Source organism: Pseudopodoces humilis, chromosome 1 (genome assembly GCF_049639895.1).
Source record: "Pseudopodoces humilis isolate 2021_Gansu_Grassland_sample_001 chromosome 1, ASM4963989v1, whole genome shotgun sequence".
Classification (NCBI taxonomy): Eukaryota; Metazoa; Chordata; class Aves; order Passeriformes; family Paridae; genus Pseudopodoces; species Pseudopodoces humilis.
The window spans coordinates 71,617,655-71,632,527 of NC_142200.1; the positions used below are offsets into that span (position 1 = coordinate 71,617,655).

The following is a 14,873-nucleotide window of genomic DNA, read 5'->3' on the forward strand; positions in this document are numbered from 1 at the left end:
CCCAGCCCCCTCCAGAGGAGCACAGGAGACTCTCACTTACCCCTCTTGTTGGGGGAAGTGGCTGGTTCGTTGTTTGCTGGCTGCACTGACCCTCAGAGGTTCAGCAGATGCACATCACGTCAGCGGACACCAGACCTCGGGGGGTCATCAGATGCACATCACGTTGGGGTCACCAGATGTCATTCTATTAGGAACGGCGAGACGGACGACAGACTCTCTTGGAGTCGAACAGGAGAATATCTCTCAGTTTATTGCTTCAGGTCTTTTTTACAGACCAATACGTGGAAAGTACAGAAAGGAAACTCTTACTGGTTAGCAAACTACTACATCACCATCATTGGTCAGTGGGGCACACCACCCCCCGACCTTCTCCTGCAAAGAAAACAAGGAACAGACAAACAGCACCTGCAAGGCTGTTTTCTGTTTCTGAGGATTGTTTTAATTCCTCCTCATGAATTCCCAGGCCACTTTCTCAGGCAAGACTGAGAAAGCTATGTGGCCTGCAGTTTCACATGCTCTCTGTTTCAAAGTTAGCATCCACAATATGATAGCATATTTTTAATCTTATATGAACATACAGAATTACTGTTTCTTGAGACCTGCCCTGACATATTGTAAATATTATAATATATAATATAATATATATAATTATATATATAAAATAATATATAATTTATTAATAAATCCTAGCCTAATTAAAGTAATAAAAAATGCCACTCTGAAAGGTTTTGTGTGTATTTGAGATTATAAAAATTCAGATATTTCTATTGCCCACATATTCAGAAAAAAAAAATAGAACACATAATTCTACCAAGTAAAAAAATAACCATGCACCTAAGAGTCAGAAGGAGTTTCGCTGAGAAAGGTTTCATCTCATGAATGGAAAGTAAAATGTGTGCAAGTCTTAACATTCATGCAGATGAGCTTCCACAGTTCTACTTCCCTCAAAGCCTTTCCTCTTGTCAGATTTCATAGTTCTCATAGTAAAAAAGTGGGGGAAAAAGTAAAGAACAGTTTGACCTTTCACCATTTCAGGTTCCTGAGATGAATGGGAGGAGGCACAGAATTACTCCCAGAATTGCCAAAATAACTAGGCAAAGACTTGGAGCTTATGAGCTATTACTCTTATAAGCAGGATTCCCACCAACAGATACCCTAAAAGCAATTGCTATATACAAATACTGGGCAGCTACTGCATTTTCACTCAATGTGGCTTCAGAACTAATTAATTCTGTCATTCATATTTAAACACAATTAGCAGAAACTAATGTCACGTACACGTACCAGACACTATATTTAATTTAAAATGCTAAATTCAAAGACTCAGAAAGTTATAAAAATGTAACAACATAAATCTGCTGGGTTTTTTCCAAAACAGTGGAAGATACTCAACTTAATCTCCATCCTACCTCTAGAAATATTTACTAATTAATCAAATTTATCTCCAAGGCAATTTCAAAGTTCTGAAAACTCATGCCCACCTTAATTTAGAAACTGCAATATTAAGAAACTGATTCACATAGCACATAGAAATGGTCAACACAATTAATTTAACATAATTTAACTAATATTTAATAGAAGTTTTTTTCTGCTTCTAATGCAGTTAATGGTTTCTCATAGAAGTGATTTCCATAAGGTTGCTTTATCCTAGATACCCACATAAATATGAAATTCTGAGGTTTTGTCAGGTCCTTAATTTGATTTTTAATAAACCTAACTGAATCAGACAGTTTAAAACCTAAACCAAAACACAAAGTTCTGTGGCTGACTATTTCTGACTACCAAAATAGTAGCTATACCCTGGGAAAAAGAACTATATGTGTTCATCAAGGAGATAATTTTGAAAATTGAATATAGACATAAATGTAGGTAAAAATATTAACCTATAGTAAAACCCCTTTTTATTATTTTTTTCTTTGAACTATTTAGTTTTCATTACTTATATCAATCTGAATTGCTATAAACATCTCAATATATATGAATAGACCCACGTACAGACCTTGTAATTTCTCATTTCCCATAACTTCGTAATGGTCTGTTCTTTTCTTTTGGTATTTTGATTATTTGTTTGGACCATCAGTGTACCAATCACCATTACATTCCTGATTTGGAGAAGCAAATTAATTTTTCCCAGGTTCTAGTGCAAACATAAAATTCAGCAGTACTGACTGAATAAGATAGTATTAAAATCAGGGAAGAAAAATTAAAAAGTTAAAAAACCAAACATACAGCACATAAACCTATAACTAACTTAACTCTGTAATAGATCAGCCCATATTCAATTCAGCCTTGCTTAAGAATATACAATAGTGGTCACACAGTCTTCAGGTTCATACTGCTTGAAGAGTTTAGAAACCATGATAGAAAGAGCTTGACACACATTTTACATACAATTTACTCACAATGGAAACCTGCTGCATATGGGTGATGTAGAAAAAGAAAATCTTATTGTCAAATTCAATAGAAATACTTAACCTAGGAAAAAAAGGTGGCATTTATTCCTTTAGTCTTCCCTTTGCACTCAACATTCTTCCTCAGGGAGATCAGAAAGCTCAGAATTCAGATATCAGTGGAGTTGAGTGTAGAGCTATCTTCATCCATCAGACAGAGAGCCTAAGCACCTATGCTCAGACTTCTAGTTCTGTTTTGAGGACAAACACCTAAAAGTACTGTGATTTGAAGGCAGGCAAACTAAGTAAAATGCTGACATCAAAACAGAAACATTTTTTCTCTTAACTGCTTTATGACTAAGATTGCCCTCCTTTTCTAGGGCAATTTGTTCCACTGAGCATTTGGGAATTGCTTGTGGTCTGTGGGGGTCTAGATTTGCCTGCCTTCAAATAAATCCAAAATAACAACTAAACAAAAAATTTAATACAAATACCTCAGATATGTGTCTAAGCCCAAATATTTCAAAGGACATTTAGCTTTAAGTTTTAATAAATTGATTGATTTCCATAGTTTGACATGATTTATCACTTCCAGACTTGACAACAGAAGCATGATATTCAGGTGCCATCTGGGATGATTAAAAAAATACATGCCAAAACAGAAGAGAACCAAAAACAAGGTAGGGAAAAGGTGGCAGAAAAATAAGGATAAGGCAAAATGAAGGCAAAAGGTATCCCAAAATATTGGATAAGCCTATTACAGTAAGACAACTTTACTCCTCTATTCTCTGTTCAGAACTGGACTAGCTTCCTATGCTATGACTAAGCAGTGTCTCTCTCAAACATTTAGGAGTAACAATCCACCTTATAAATTGGGCTGAGTAGTGTTGACCAGGCAAGTAACATACTGGAAGCAACCCTCTCTTTGTACCCTGAACCATTTAGAAGGGTAGGCCCCTCCTTCCCACACATACCTGCATGGAATCCTCACCAACCAATGACCAATGTTGCAAGTTTCTCAAATCCTTCCTTCGACTTAGGTTATAGCAACAAGTGTCCATGTCTGTCAGCCTCAGTATGGACACTTTGTTTCCTTAAAAGTTTAAAAATCTTGACTTTTCCTTAACTGTATTAGCAAGAAACTAGTCTCCTAACCTTGAAAATATTTACCCCTCTACCTTAGGAATGAAGGGACCTTTTTGCCTCATGGAAACAGTTCTCCCCACAGCTCAGCAGTTGGGTGCACCCTTCAGCATCCTTAGAGCTGAGGGTCAAGATGAGTATCTTAAATTTTTCTGCCCTGTAGTAAGGGAACATGAGGCTGCTCCACCATTTTTCTATTACTCAGGGTTTAAATGTTGATCTTCTTAACCTAATGTTTTGGTTTTTTTAATTTCAACAACCAATTGCAGGGGATACTACAGACAAACGCATTTATGCCAGGTACTGATGACCACTAACATGCAGGGGTAAGCTGAACTCATCTCCTCTCTGTAGCATTCCCCAAAAGCATCTATGCCCTATCCCACTTAACCTTGCAGAACTGTTGAATGGATCTCTGCAGTAGTGCAAAAGACCAAATTCCTCCTGCAACTGAAAAAATGTCTTTAAGCCTGCTCTTTGAATACGAATGACATACAAACTGCGGTTGGAACTTCTAATTGTTACAGACCAGAACACACGATGAAGTTCCATATCAGGGTCTGTATGCAAAAATCGATAAACATGTTTGCAGACACTCTGTTACAGATAGCATATCTTCCAGAGCATACTGCATATTCCATTTCTTTTCTAAATTGCTCAGCACTGCAGCATCCAGTTGCCAAAGAGCTACAACTCTCCATCAGCAACTGCTTGTGGCAAATTCTCCACCTAAGCAAGACAATATAAGAATTAAGACAATCTGCTTTCAGTCTCTATAATAATTTTTCTTCTTTAATTTTCTACAGTTACCTAACATTTCTGAACTTCCTCAGTACAGAGGTGATGCTGAAAGAGGGTGATAGTCAAAGAGAGCTTGTGTCCTTCCATAAATATCACCCTGTTGTCACAGGATGCTGCTTCAGTCCAGAATTAGCTGAAGTGTGCCAGGGTTGTATACGGTCCAGAGATTTGGAAAGCAGCAGCCTGATTTATTATCAAACAGATTCTACTTGGTGATTACTGTTGTGTAACTGTAATGATTTATCGTTTCAGTGAAAACATGAATGAGTGTCACCTTCTGAGGAAAAGACATTTCCATAATTACCTTTTGTGCATGTAATGCAGTGTGGCTGACCACCCTACATAATACCAGGGAAAAGTATATAGAAGGGTGAAATTATTTCACTATAAAATCCAAATCAGCTGTTTCAGGAGGATCAGCTGTAAAATGAACATACATACTTTTTGATATCACTTCTATTTGTCATGAGAACGAATGCCCTCATATTACATAGCCAGGTGATCCAGGCTTCCCCTTTCTCTTAAAAAAACCCAAATGAAAAAATCCACAAAAAACCAAACAGAAACCCACAAATGTTTAATGCTTAAAGAAAACAGAAATTTTACTACAGTGCAATTTTACTACTATTTTGCTTCTTTGCTGAAAAACCAGAACAGAAGATTATTGTAAACATACAAGAAATGCAGCCTAACAAGCAGAGGTAAGGGAAAAAAAAAAAAAAAAGAAAAAAAAAAAAGAAAAGACAGACTAGAAAAAGCTAAGTGTCTTGGCTAAAAATGGATTCATTTGTCTAGGAATACACCTGCATGTGTATTTTAATACTGGCACAAAAAAAAAATGACAGATACAGCAAATAAATGAAAAATTACATCTCTGCCTGGTTTTATTTTTGTATTCTTTTCCTCCATCGCTGAAAATACTAACACATACAGATGAACCAACGCAGCAGCAAAGCTCTGCCAATTTGCCAGCACTCTTTTTCTTCAATTAGATGGTTTTTAAATTTCCATGACAAATTTCAACTGTACTGAAGGGTAGGAAATGAAAAATTCTGGAGACTAAAACCTTCCAATTTTGTAGAAGCCAAGTGTAAATAACAGGCAGAAATGAGCAGAAGAGTAAACACATCCAGTTGGGTGTCTCACATGCCCTGTTATATATTTTTTTGGTAGAGGTCTGCATATGAACTTAAATATCACACACAGAAAAAAACCTTTAAACAATTAGCTGATATGTGTAACCACACTTCTGCAGATGAAAAATCCCACACATGGAAAGAAAATTCAGAATGCAGAGTGAATCAGTAGTTGTCCAAATATTGTCACTGTCGGACACGAAATGATTTACACAGACACCGCTCAAGGTGTGGTAGAGGAAGAGGAAACTATTTTGTCATTTCAATATTTATAGATTGTTGACAACTACCAGGGATTGGATAGTCAAGTTACCACCTTCTCAGGCACACTGGTCATAAGAAATGTCCATCAAAAGACCTATCTTTAATGGAATGTATAAACATCCATGTTTATAGTTACTTTTCTGGGAAAGTGTTTAGAAACTATGAAAACAATGTCAGAAAGCTTGATTTTCAGGGAGACAAAATATGACTGAAATGGTTTCAGAACATTAGCCATACTCTGACTAGTACATAGGTGAAGCTAAGAGTACCAGCTACAAAGGACTAGCTCTGGCTTCACAAATACTTTTACGTCGTCTTTAAATTTCCAATATTCTAATTTAATTATTTGTGCACTTACTGTATAATCAAATCCAATAATCTGCCACTGGAAATATATCAACAAGATGAAGAGGTACTTGACAGCAGTAGCATTGTGATATGTAGATGTACAGTCCTTTGCCTTTTCTTAATTCTTTCCCTTTTTAAACTCTGCTCTCAGTACCAGTTTAGACAAAAGTTAACAGTCCAAATACCTCTGCACATTTTGCTCATCCCTAGCATCAAAAGAGATGTTTGCACCAGCTCTATTATTTTTTGGTCACTCTGTGATTTGATCACCTCAGTCTTCTTTGGAAAAGTTTTATAAGCACAAGTTGCTTCCTTCACTTCCAACCTTTTAAGGAACTTGGAACAACATCAAAAGTAATGCCAACTTATGCATTTGGCTTATCCATTGTGTGTCATAGACACAAATGTGAAGGGTCTAAGAAGAAACAGTATTTTGGTGGCTGATGCTACCTTCATTTAAAAAAAGGGAGAAAAGTACCTTTAAAAGGGAGGAACATTCTCTATTTCCCTCTTAAATAGATACTGGGCACAGGCGAACCCAAGAGAGATTTGTTATTTGTTTTGTCTGTTTTTCCCCTCCATAGACACTCAAATAAAATGTTAAATCTCAATCTTCTTGTCATTTCAATATTGCCAAACCATGATTGTAATCAATTAAGGACATCCTTACTTGATGTCCCTTATGCCTTCAAGTGTGATATCAGAGAATATACGTCTTGCATTTCCTTTTCAGCACAGTTGCTTCACCCCATAATAAAATGATGATTCATGTTTCTTTCACGTATTTCACAAATCAGGTATCTGTTACACAAATAGTGACTGTAAGTATCACACAACACAGAAAATTAATGGATTAAAATACAATGAATAAAAGTTTAAGAAAAATAATTGAGCAGCCTTTTAAGTATTCTATTTATTTAGTGACTCAAAAAACTTGAGGTTAAAAGATTAAAGCTTCATTCCCTTTATCTCTGAATTTGTTGATTATAACTACAACATCAGCATAAATCAAAGATTTGATCCTACATAACTACTTACAACTTTTCATTTTGTTCATAGCAAAGGGAACTTGAGAGCATTGACCCAAAAATTAACTGTATAGTTATGAAATCACACTCAAGTGATTTGTGCCTCCATTTTTCATAGACTTTGCCAAGTACTATCTTAACCAAAGACAAACTTAGGTTATGAAGGCTTCTCACAAAATATATAGTAAGACCTGTTTATAACAATAGTAAACAATTGTTATTTTCAAAATGGAATTACAACACTGGTGAGGATTTAACTTATTTTAAAAAATTAAAAATTAAATGTTAATAATTATACTCCGTATTAAAATTTAGCTAAAGTTAAAAAAACCATTTCAGGTTATATATATGACTTTTTAAAAAAAACCCTAAATTATGGAATCAAATTCCCTTTTTTTCACATAGGTGCACACAAAATATATACTCAAAGAATAGTACAATTTACTTAACGCATTATTTAGCCTACCATCTAGCCATTAATGACTCATATCAAAGTGAACTATCATATGTAACATGTATTTCAGACACTCTTGACACATGCAAACAATAGCAAGAATTCTGTTAGGTAAAATTTGTTCTCCAAAGTCACTCCTTTTCCAGAAAGTTCTTAGTTCCACTCTTGCCTTTAATTCCTTGAATGCCTTGTTAGTAGATGTGCATGTATAAACACATACACACAAACACATCTATAAACCAAAATCCTCAAGATTCCAGAATTTAAAGTTGAATAACACACATAAAAACAAAGCTAAGATCTTCTTAGTCTGTATAAAGCATTTAATTTGAATCTTGTTGTAAAAATGGGCTAAAATTTGCTTTAAAATTGCTTTTAAACTCTGAGGGTATGTGTTGTGCTAGCTGAAAGATGTGCAGGTTCTGAATGAGAATAAAACCTGTGGAGAACCATGTAAATGCAGAAGCAGGTGGAACAGGCTCATATTTAACCTTCTGGGCATCTCAAATATGAAATATATGTTATATAATATATATATATATTATAGATGGAACATTTACATGAGAAAGGCAAACACAAGCATATAGCCTGTAAATGACTTAACAACCTGAATATATGAAGTTCAGCTTATGGAAGAAAAAAAGATGTACACTTTCTATGAGGTTTGTAAAAGATTATGCAGGCTGGATTATTGTTTATGGCAACTGTGGCATAAAGACTTTTATAAGCCAGCATGTATTATCTTTTCACTCTTTACAGACACATCAGCACATCTGTCATGTAGGCAGACACAAATAAATGTTTGAATTTAGAAGATCTCATTTCAAAAAAGTTAGAAAAAAAGATGAGAACAGATACTTGTGACAGTCATCCATTACATAATGTCAAAGCCCCACTATTTCTGCTGACCTTTCCTAGATGTTATGGTTTTTAAAATACATTTTTGAAAATAAATTTACTCATTTAAAAACTACTATTTAGATTTCTGCTTTTATACTTTAAGAAATAAAACAGAGCTTTCAGGAAATCTAGCTTTCATCTTGGCCAATGTTTTTATGGATCATTCTACTGTTACTTGAGGTGAGCAATAACAAAGTAAAGCTCACAAAACAAATCTATGCAGAGCCAGGCCTTCTCTGTCTGTGAGCCTACTGTTGCTGCAGACAGAGCGATAAAATATTTGCCCTTCTATAACCCCAATGAGTGCTTCTTTCCTAATCCATAATCATTATGCAAGCATTGTTCCAACAGGCAGCTTTGAACAATTTGACTCAGGTTTCTCCATCAACAGCTTAAAAGGCTTTCACTTGTTCTATTCTTCTTTATTCTTCTACACAAAGAAAATTGCTGAGACACATCAAATACTGGTTTGTTATAGGTATTATCATATCAAACTTGCTTATTTAAACAACATGCTCTTCCTATAAAGTACAGAGCACAGAACTATGACATGTGGAATCACAACTTTGATGTACCCACAATGGTGATGATGTCTAAGTGAACAGCCCCAGCACATGTTTAAATGCACATCCTGTCTGATGCACTCTGGAAGCACTCTAACCCCACTTTTACAAGGGATTAACTTCCACTAAACTGGTAGAAACAGGACCCTCTTAACACATGTTCTGCATTTCTTTTGTGATAACTTTAATTTCAAATGGATGTCTGGTTTTGGTTTGGATTTTTGTTGGGTTTTGTTTTTTTTTCAAGGAAGATTATCTTGTGTTTACAAACTATTTTCCAGGCATACACTTGTAAAAGACAGGACATACACATATTTTGGCCCAAAGAAATTTTTGAAAAAGTTTGCAAACAAGAAGTCATTATTTAATGTTTTCCTTTTTAGAAAGCTTTCCTATTACAAAACAGTATCTGATAATCTTGCAAGATATGATAATACTCCAAAAGAACATTTTGTTTAAAAAATGTAAATCTTTCCAAAAATAAAGAGAAATTTGTAAACAAAATATTTTAAAATATGCTTTTGCTATAAATATGAGTTTTTTACTGTTTATTACATGTAAAATGAAGTCTATTGTCTTCCCAGTGAAAATGTGTGCACAAACTAATATATTTCAATAGACAATTAGGCATGACAGATGAGGAAACAGACAAAAATAACTGAAGTATGTTAATGGTCAAAATTTACTTTGAGGCATTCCCCTGGTTTTCCAGAGAGAAAAGTAAAATAAGAAGGATTCAGCTGATGAATCAGTTATTAAAAAAAAATAAAAAAATCAAAGTGTTAATGCAAAGGAAATAAAGTTATAAAATTCTAATTGAAAACCATGAAAAGTAGGATGCAAATTGTTCAAATTTGCTTCCATGTTAAAAATATTTGCTATGCAAGAGAATTTTTCTTTTGATTCCCACACACAATAGCAAAACTAGAGCTTAAGGAATTTTGTAAGATAATTAAATAACAGCTATATAGATTGTCTTGTTTCTACCCTTTTTTCTCTTGTTATTGAGCTATGCTGAAAGCCTCTCATAGATAGCACTTCACTGTGTGCCTTTTCTTCAAGATGTGAAAACATTGTTTATTAGCTTGTGAAACATCTGCATGTTTTTACAAAAACTGGCTAATGCAAAAAAAAAAAAATAAAATCAAACAACATAAGTAGAAGCATTAAATGAGATCTTTTTTTACATTATTACTATGACAAAAACTGTGTGAAGAAAATGTTAAAAGAAAATTTCTTCTGTCCATACATGAAACGCTGAAGTGTTCAGTCCCTTGCCAAACAAATGCAAAGTAGCACACAGAGTATCAACGAGTTAAACCACAGCAAGCTTTATTTCTTCCCTGAAATTCCATCAGTCTGTTCTGCAAGGATTTAATATAGCTTTTGCTTTGCTTCCTACTTTTGTTCCTGCCTCTTTCAACCATAAAACCAGATTACAAGACATGACCTGAATATGTTGTTTAGTAGTTTCAAAATCCTAAACAATTCATCCTACAAATTAAAACAAAGGCTTCAGTCACCTCACAGCTGATTTGGAGCTGCCAAAACTGGCATATCCAAGGAAACATCTTTTGGATAATGGCTATCCTGAGGCACTCTAACAGAATTGTAAGTTCTGTTAGAACTGTAGTAGTAGAGGGAAAGAAGAGAAAGAGAAGATCTGGGAAGGAAAAATATGAAGGAGTCATAATGGTGGGCTTGGAAATAAGGGGAAAATTTAATACTGGATGTAGGGATGGTAAGGACATGCTGGTGGAAAAAAAAGAACACTTTTGATTTAAATACACAAATTCTCTAAAGATTTGTTGAAGAATGTTAGAAGATATAGAGGTAAACCAGTGGTGAAGACTGTTTAAAGGCCTAAGACTGAAACCCAGTTACCTACTATAACATCACCGATATGATTTCTGGGCTCAGTTTGTATTTTTTTTCTGATTGAAGTGAGAAGAGGTCAGCACAATTATAAACTTCTTAAGCCTACAGATTTCTCCCTCCTTAGTGAATTCAGCCTACTGATATATGTCCTAACAGAAGAAAGTCATGAACTTCGATCTATGAATTAGCAGCATAAACTACAATGGTGGCACCATCAGAGACCTCTGAATGCAACCTCTCAAAAAGAATCTTTAGGACCTAAATTATTTGTCAGGATATCAAACATGGCATACAAGATGAAAGCAAACAGCCCAAATTCTGTATATTAAAGGTCCTTGTTGTGTGACAGCTTTAAACACTAGCAACAAAATTTAATATTTATTAATATTGCAATTTTGATTAAATATAAGTTAACATGAGATCTTTTTTCTAGTAGTCTAGGAAGGCAGATAAAATCTGAAAGCTTAATTAAAGCATATAAAGTTGTTTTACAAATCACAAGGTCAGTCTTACCTGAAATGATTTTACTTTTCTATATTCAGCTGTATAATATTACTTCATTAATTAATAGGGACAGTACTGACTCTAAAGGTAGTTAATTTTAAATTGTATTAATGAAGACTATGAAAATCCACTCTAACAAAATCACAGCAGACCAAGGCAGCATCAGATCTCTATGGCCTGGGACAAAGGCTAATCTGGAATTAAAAGGGATAATATGACCTATATAATAAGGAGCCGAAAAAAGGACAAAAACAGATGCATATTTATATGTAGCTATGAAGGTTTTGAATATTTTGATTATCTGCTTTAAAACATCTGGTTACCTACATCTTGCAGTGGAACTATGTAAACAGAAATGAAACATACCTGTATTAGAGAGAGATCTTCAAGCTTCAGTCTGAAGAGGTAGTTTCTAGGATTAAAAAAATAGCAAGTAAAAATGAATTATTACTAATGTTTAAGTAAGAAAACAAAATGTTACTACTATTTAAATAAAAACATGATTAATGACTACAAAGGCAGAAAAAAATTTAGAAGTGACAGTTATTCAGGACTTCAAATTCTTTCGGAGCCTGTCTTAATATATATGCCTTTGCAATAAGGACTAAGCTAATTTCTAAAACAGATTTTCAGTCTGAAGGACTGGCTGAACGTGAATGCAGTAGGTATATGTACATCTGATTCATTGCTCCAGTTTTCCTTTAGAATCAATGGGAAGGAATACTCAGTGCTTTTGGCAGATTCATGTCACCAGCATTGGATGCCTACATCAGAATATATGGACAGGCAGATTGAAGCTCTCCATTTCTCCCCACAAAGAACGGAACCTCATAGCTCAGCCACATATATGTAAAGTTTGAAGCACAGGATCCCAGTATGATGGTGAATCAGTACAAATCCCTGAGTTTTCACAATTTTGAGAGAAGTCTTGCCCTATGTGGTCTAATTTCTTTGAAGCCTAAGATTTTTTTTTCCCCTGCAGACAGAAGAAGCAAACCAACCAAGCAGTTTTCAAAAGCCTGTGCATTTATTGCAAAAATATTTCTCACTCTGCGTTTTCTCTACAGCAGCACCTACAGACCTACCTTGGGAGGAGCCCAGGCAAACTACAAGCAAAACATACTCCTCCCCCACCACTGTTTTCTTTCTTTCTTAGTTGTTATCACACCTCTTTTTCTTCTTTTCATGATTCATTTCTTTCTACTGCATCTTCACAGATATAACACCCACCAGTCCTCTTCTGCCTGTATTTTACCTTATGTAAAATAATTCTGATTCTCCAATGCTACTAGAGTGATTATGTTTTAGAGATGAAAATAAAAAAGATTTTACAATAATAATATAAATTACTTCAATCTTCATTTATTAAGATTGAATCTTAATATATTCATAACAATCTTAATTTATTCATAACAAATATGTAACAGTAATTTATAAGATTTTTTAAAAATCAATTAAAGTAGCAAAAAAACCCAGATGACAAAGAGATGGGTAAATTTACACTTGAACTTTAAAAATTTGCAATATTTATGAATTACCTGCAGTATTACATCCATGTAGCTTAGAGGTGTGTAATCAAAATTAAAATTAGGCCAAATTTTTTGAGATAAAAATTGTTATTCTTTCCAAAGAGGTATGAGGTATTGTTAATGGGCACAGATGGTCAGAACCTATAGTTTACATCTCTATTTTTTTTTTTTTTTTTTTTTTTAATGAGACAGCAGGGAAGGGGAAAAAACAAAAATAAATTGTGTCTAACTCAGAAACACAACCACCATGGCCATCATGGCTATCTTTATTTATGAACTCTCAGAAACAGCTATGCGTATTTATTTATTGGCCCTGGTATATATATGGTCTACTTAAATTGCACTGTGCAGGAACCATATCACTAGTCTTTCCTAGGAGTACTGCCAAAAAGAGTTACTCAAAATGCAGGAGGCAGATTATAAAGGGCAAGAATTCATGTGAAAATAAAATAAAGACAGAATATTTTTTATTATACTGCTAAATCACCACAAAGAAATAGCTAAAATACTTGGGTTTGTGTCATGGAGAGACCTGAAGTGGATAAACAGAGAAAAGAGTACTTTGCAGAACAAAGTGCACACAAAGCTTCACCAACAAGTTACATGAAAGTGGACTTGAAAGACTTTCATCAAAGCACCAAGAAGCAATGATTATAGTCTTTCTATAAAGTCTTCTACACTTCCTCTGTAAGGACAGAAAATACCTCCACTTCTGCACAATGTCTTGCCCAGAAGTATTCAGCAGGGAGCACAAATACTTGGTCTGCTCCTCATCTCGGTGAATTTAAGCTTCCATCACCCATCATTGTACATCTTTCACTCCAGTACCAAAGAAACAAACTTCACTGGTGTAGCAAAACAACCTTGTTTTTTTCTTCAGCATCTTCAGCAGCATAGAAACTGCTTTCTTAACTCAGTGGTATCAGACTAAGAAGAATGGCACATAAATGTCCCATATCACTCTACAGATAAATGCAGTCTCTGCTGCAGAATATGTGAGCAGTCTGGTCTCACACATTTAGTTTTCAGGGAAGTAGTTAATACATATTTCATTTGCTATGTATACTTCATCTTCAGATATCTGCTGTAAATTTATGCCTGATGAGGCCTTTTTAGGACAGATTATCAAATTAATGTCTTTTTATCATCTTCCAATCTGACATAATTTCCACCTATTAAAATGTAAGCTACTGTCCCAAACTGTAAATATTCTAAACTAATAAATGCCAGCCTGAAGAAAAACAGACACTCAACAATTCTCTTATCTTTTTCTTCCTAGAAAATTAGATTTTTATCCTATTCAGTAGAGCACAACACTTCTACACAATATATTCAGCGTGAAATTAGAAAAATTGACCCGCTAAGTGTTAGGGAGACTAAAATGTCTATATTCATGTGAATGATCAAGAGGCAGAGCTAATTAGTATACATTTTTTCAATTTCCTGTGGCTGCCAATAACCAATTAAAATATTTTTAGCTTTGTAAAGCCAGAAGAAAGAAAGTTAAACAAGAAAAGCTGTGCGCAAGAGACAATAAAAACACCTTAGCAACATAAACTGGAAAAATGGACAGCATAGATTGACTGTGACTACATAAATAATCCTGGGCTTCGGCTAAGTGTCAAACTAGCACTCAGAGAGCAATAAGAGCCATTCCTACCTAAATGGCTCACTTCAGTATAACTTGTAGGACTACATTTAGTTTTACAAATCCAACAGTTTAACATTTTAAAGCATGTATTTCTAGCATGTGAGAACTCATTCAGAAAGCACATATATGAAAAAATGTAAAAAACAAATTAAAGAAATTAGCATGACAGTAAAAAAAATCGCATATGACGAGAGTAAAAATAAACCCACAAATGTAGTATTAGTAAATCTGGCAGTCCAAAGAAAAAGTAATTCCCAATTTTCATGACATGCGCAGAGACATTA

At 34.5% G+C, this 14,873-nt stretch overlaps 1 protein-coding gene across 3 annotated transcripts in view; it reads right to left on the reverse strand.

Moving 5' to 3' along the window:
• Positions 1-14,873, reverse strand: part of SEMA5A (semaphorin 5A) — a 419,645-nt gene that overhangs the window by 211,628 nt on the left and 193,144 nt on the right. For all 3 annotated transcript variants that reach the window (XM_088054549.1, XM_088054546.1, XM_088054542.1), the window contains one exon: positions 11,776-11,821. In XM_088054549.1, the coding sequence (XP_087910675.1) occupies positions 11,776-11,821 (46 nt within the window). The remainder of the gene's footprint in view (positions 1-11,775; positions 11,822-14,873) is intronic.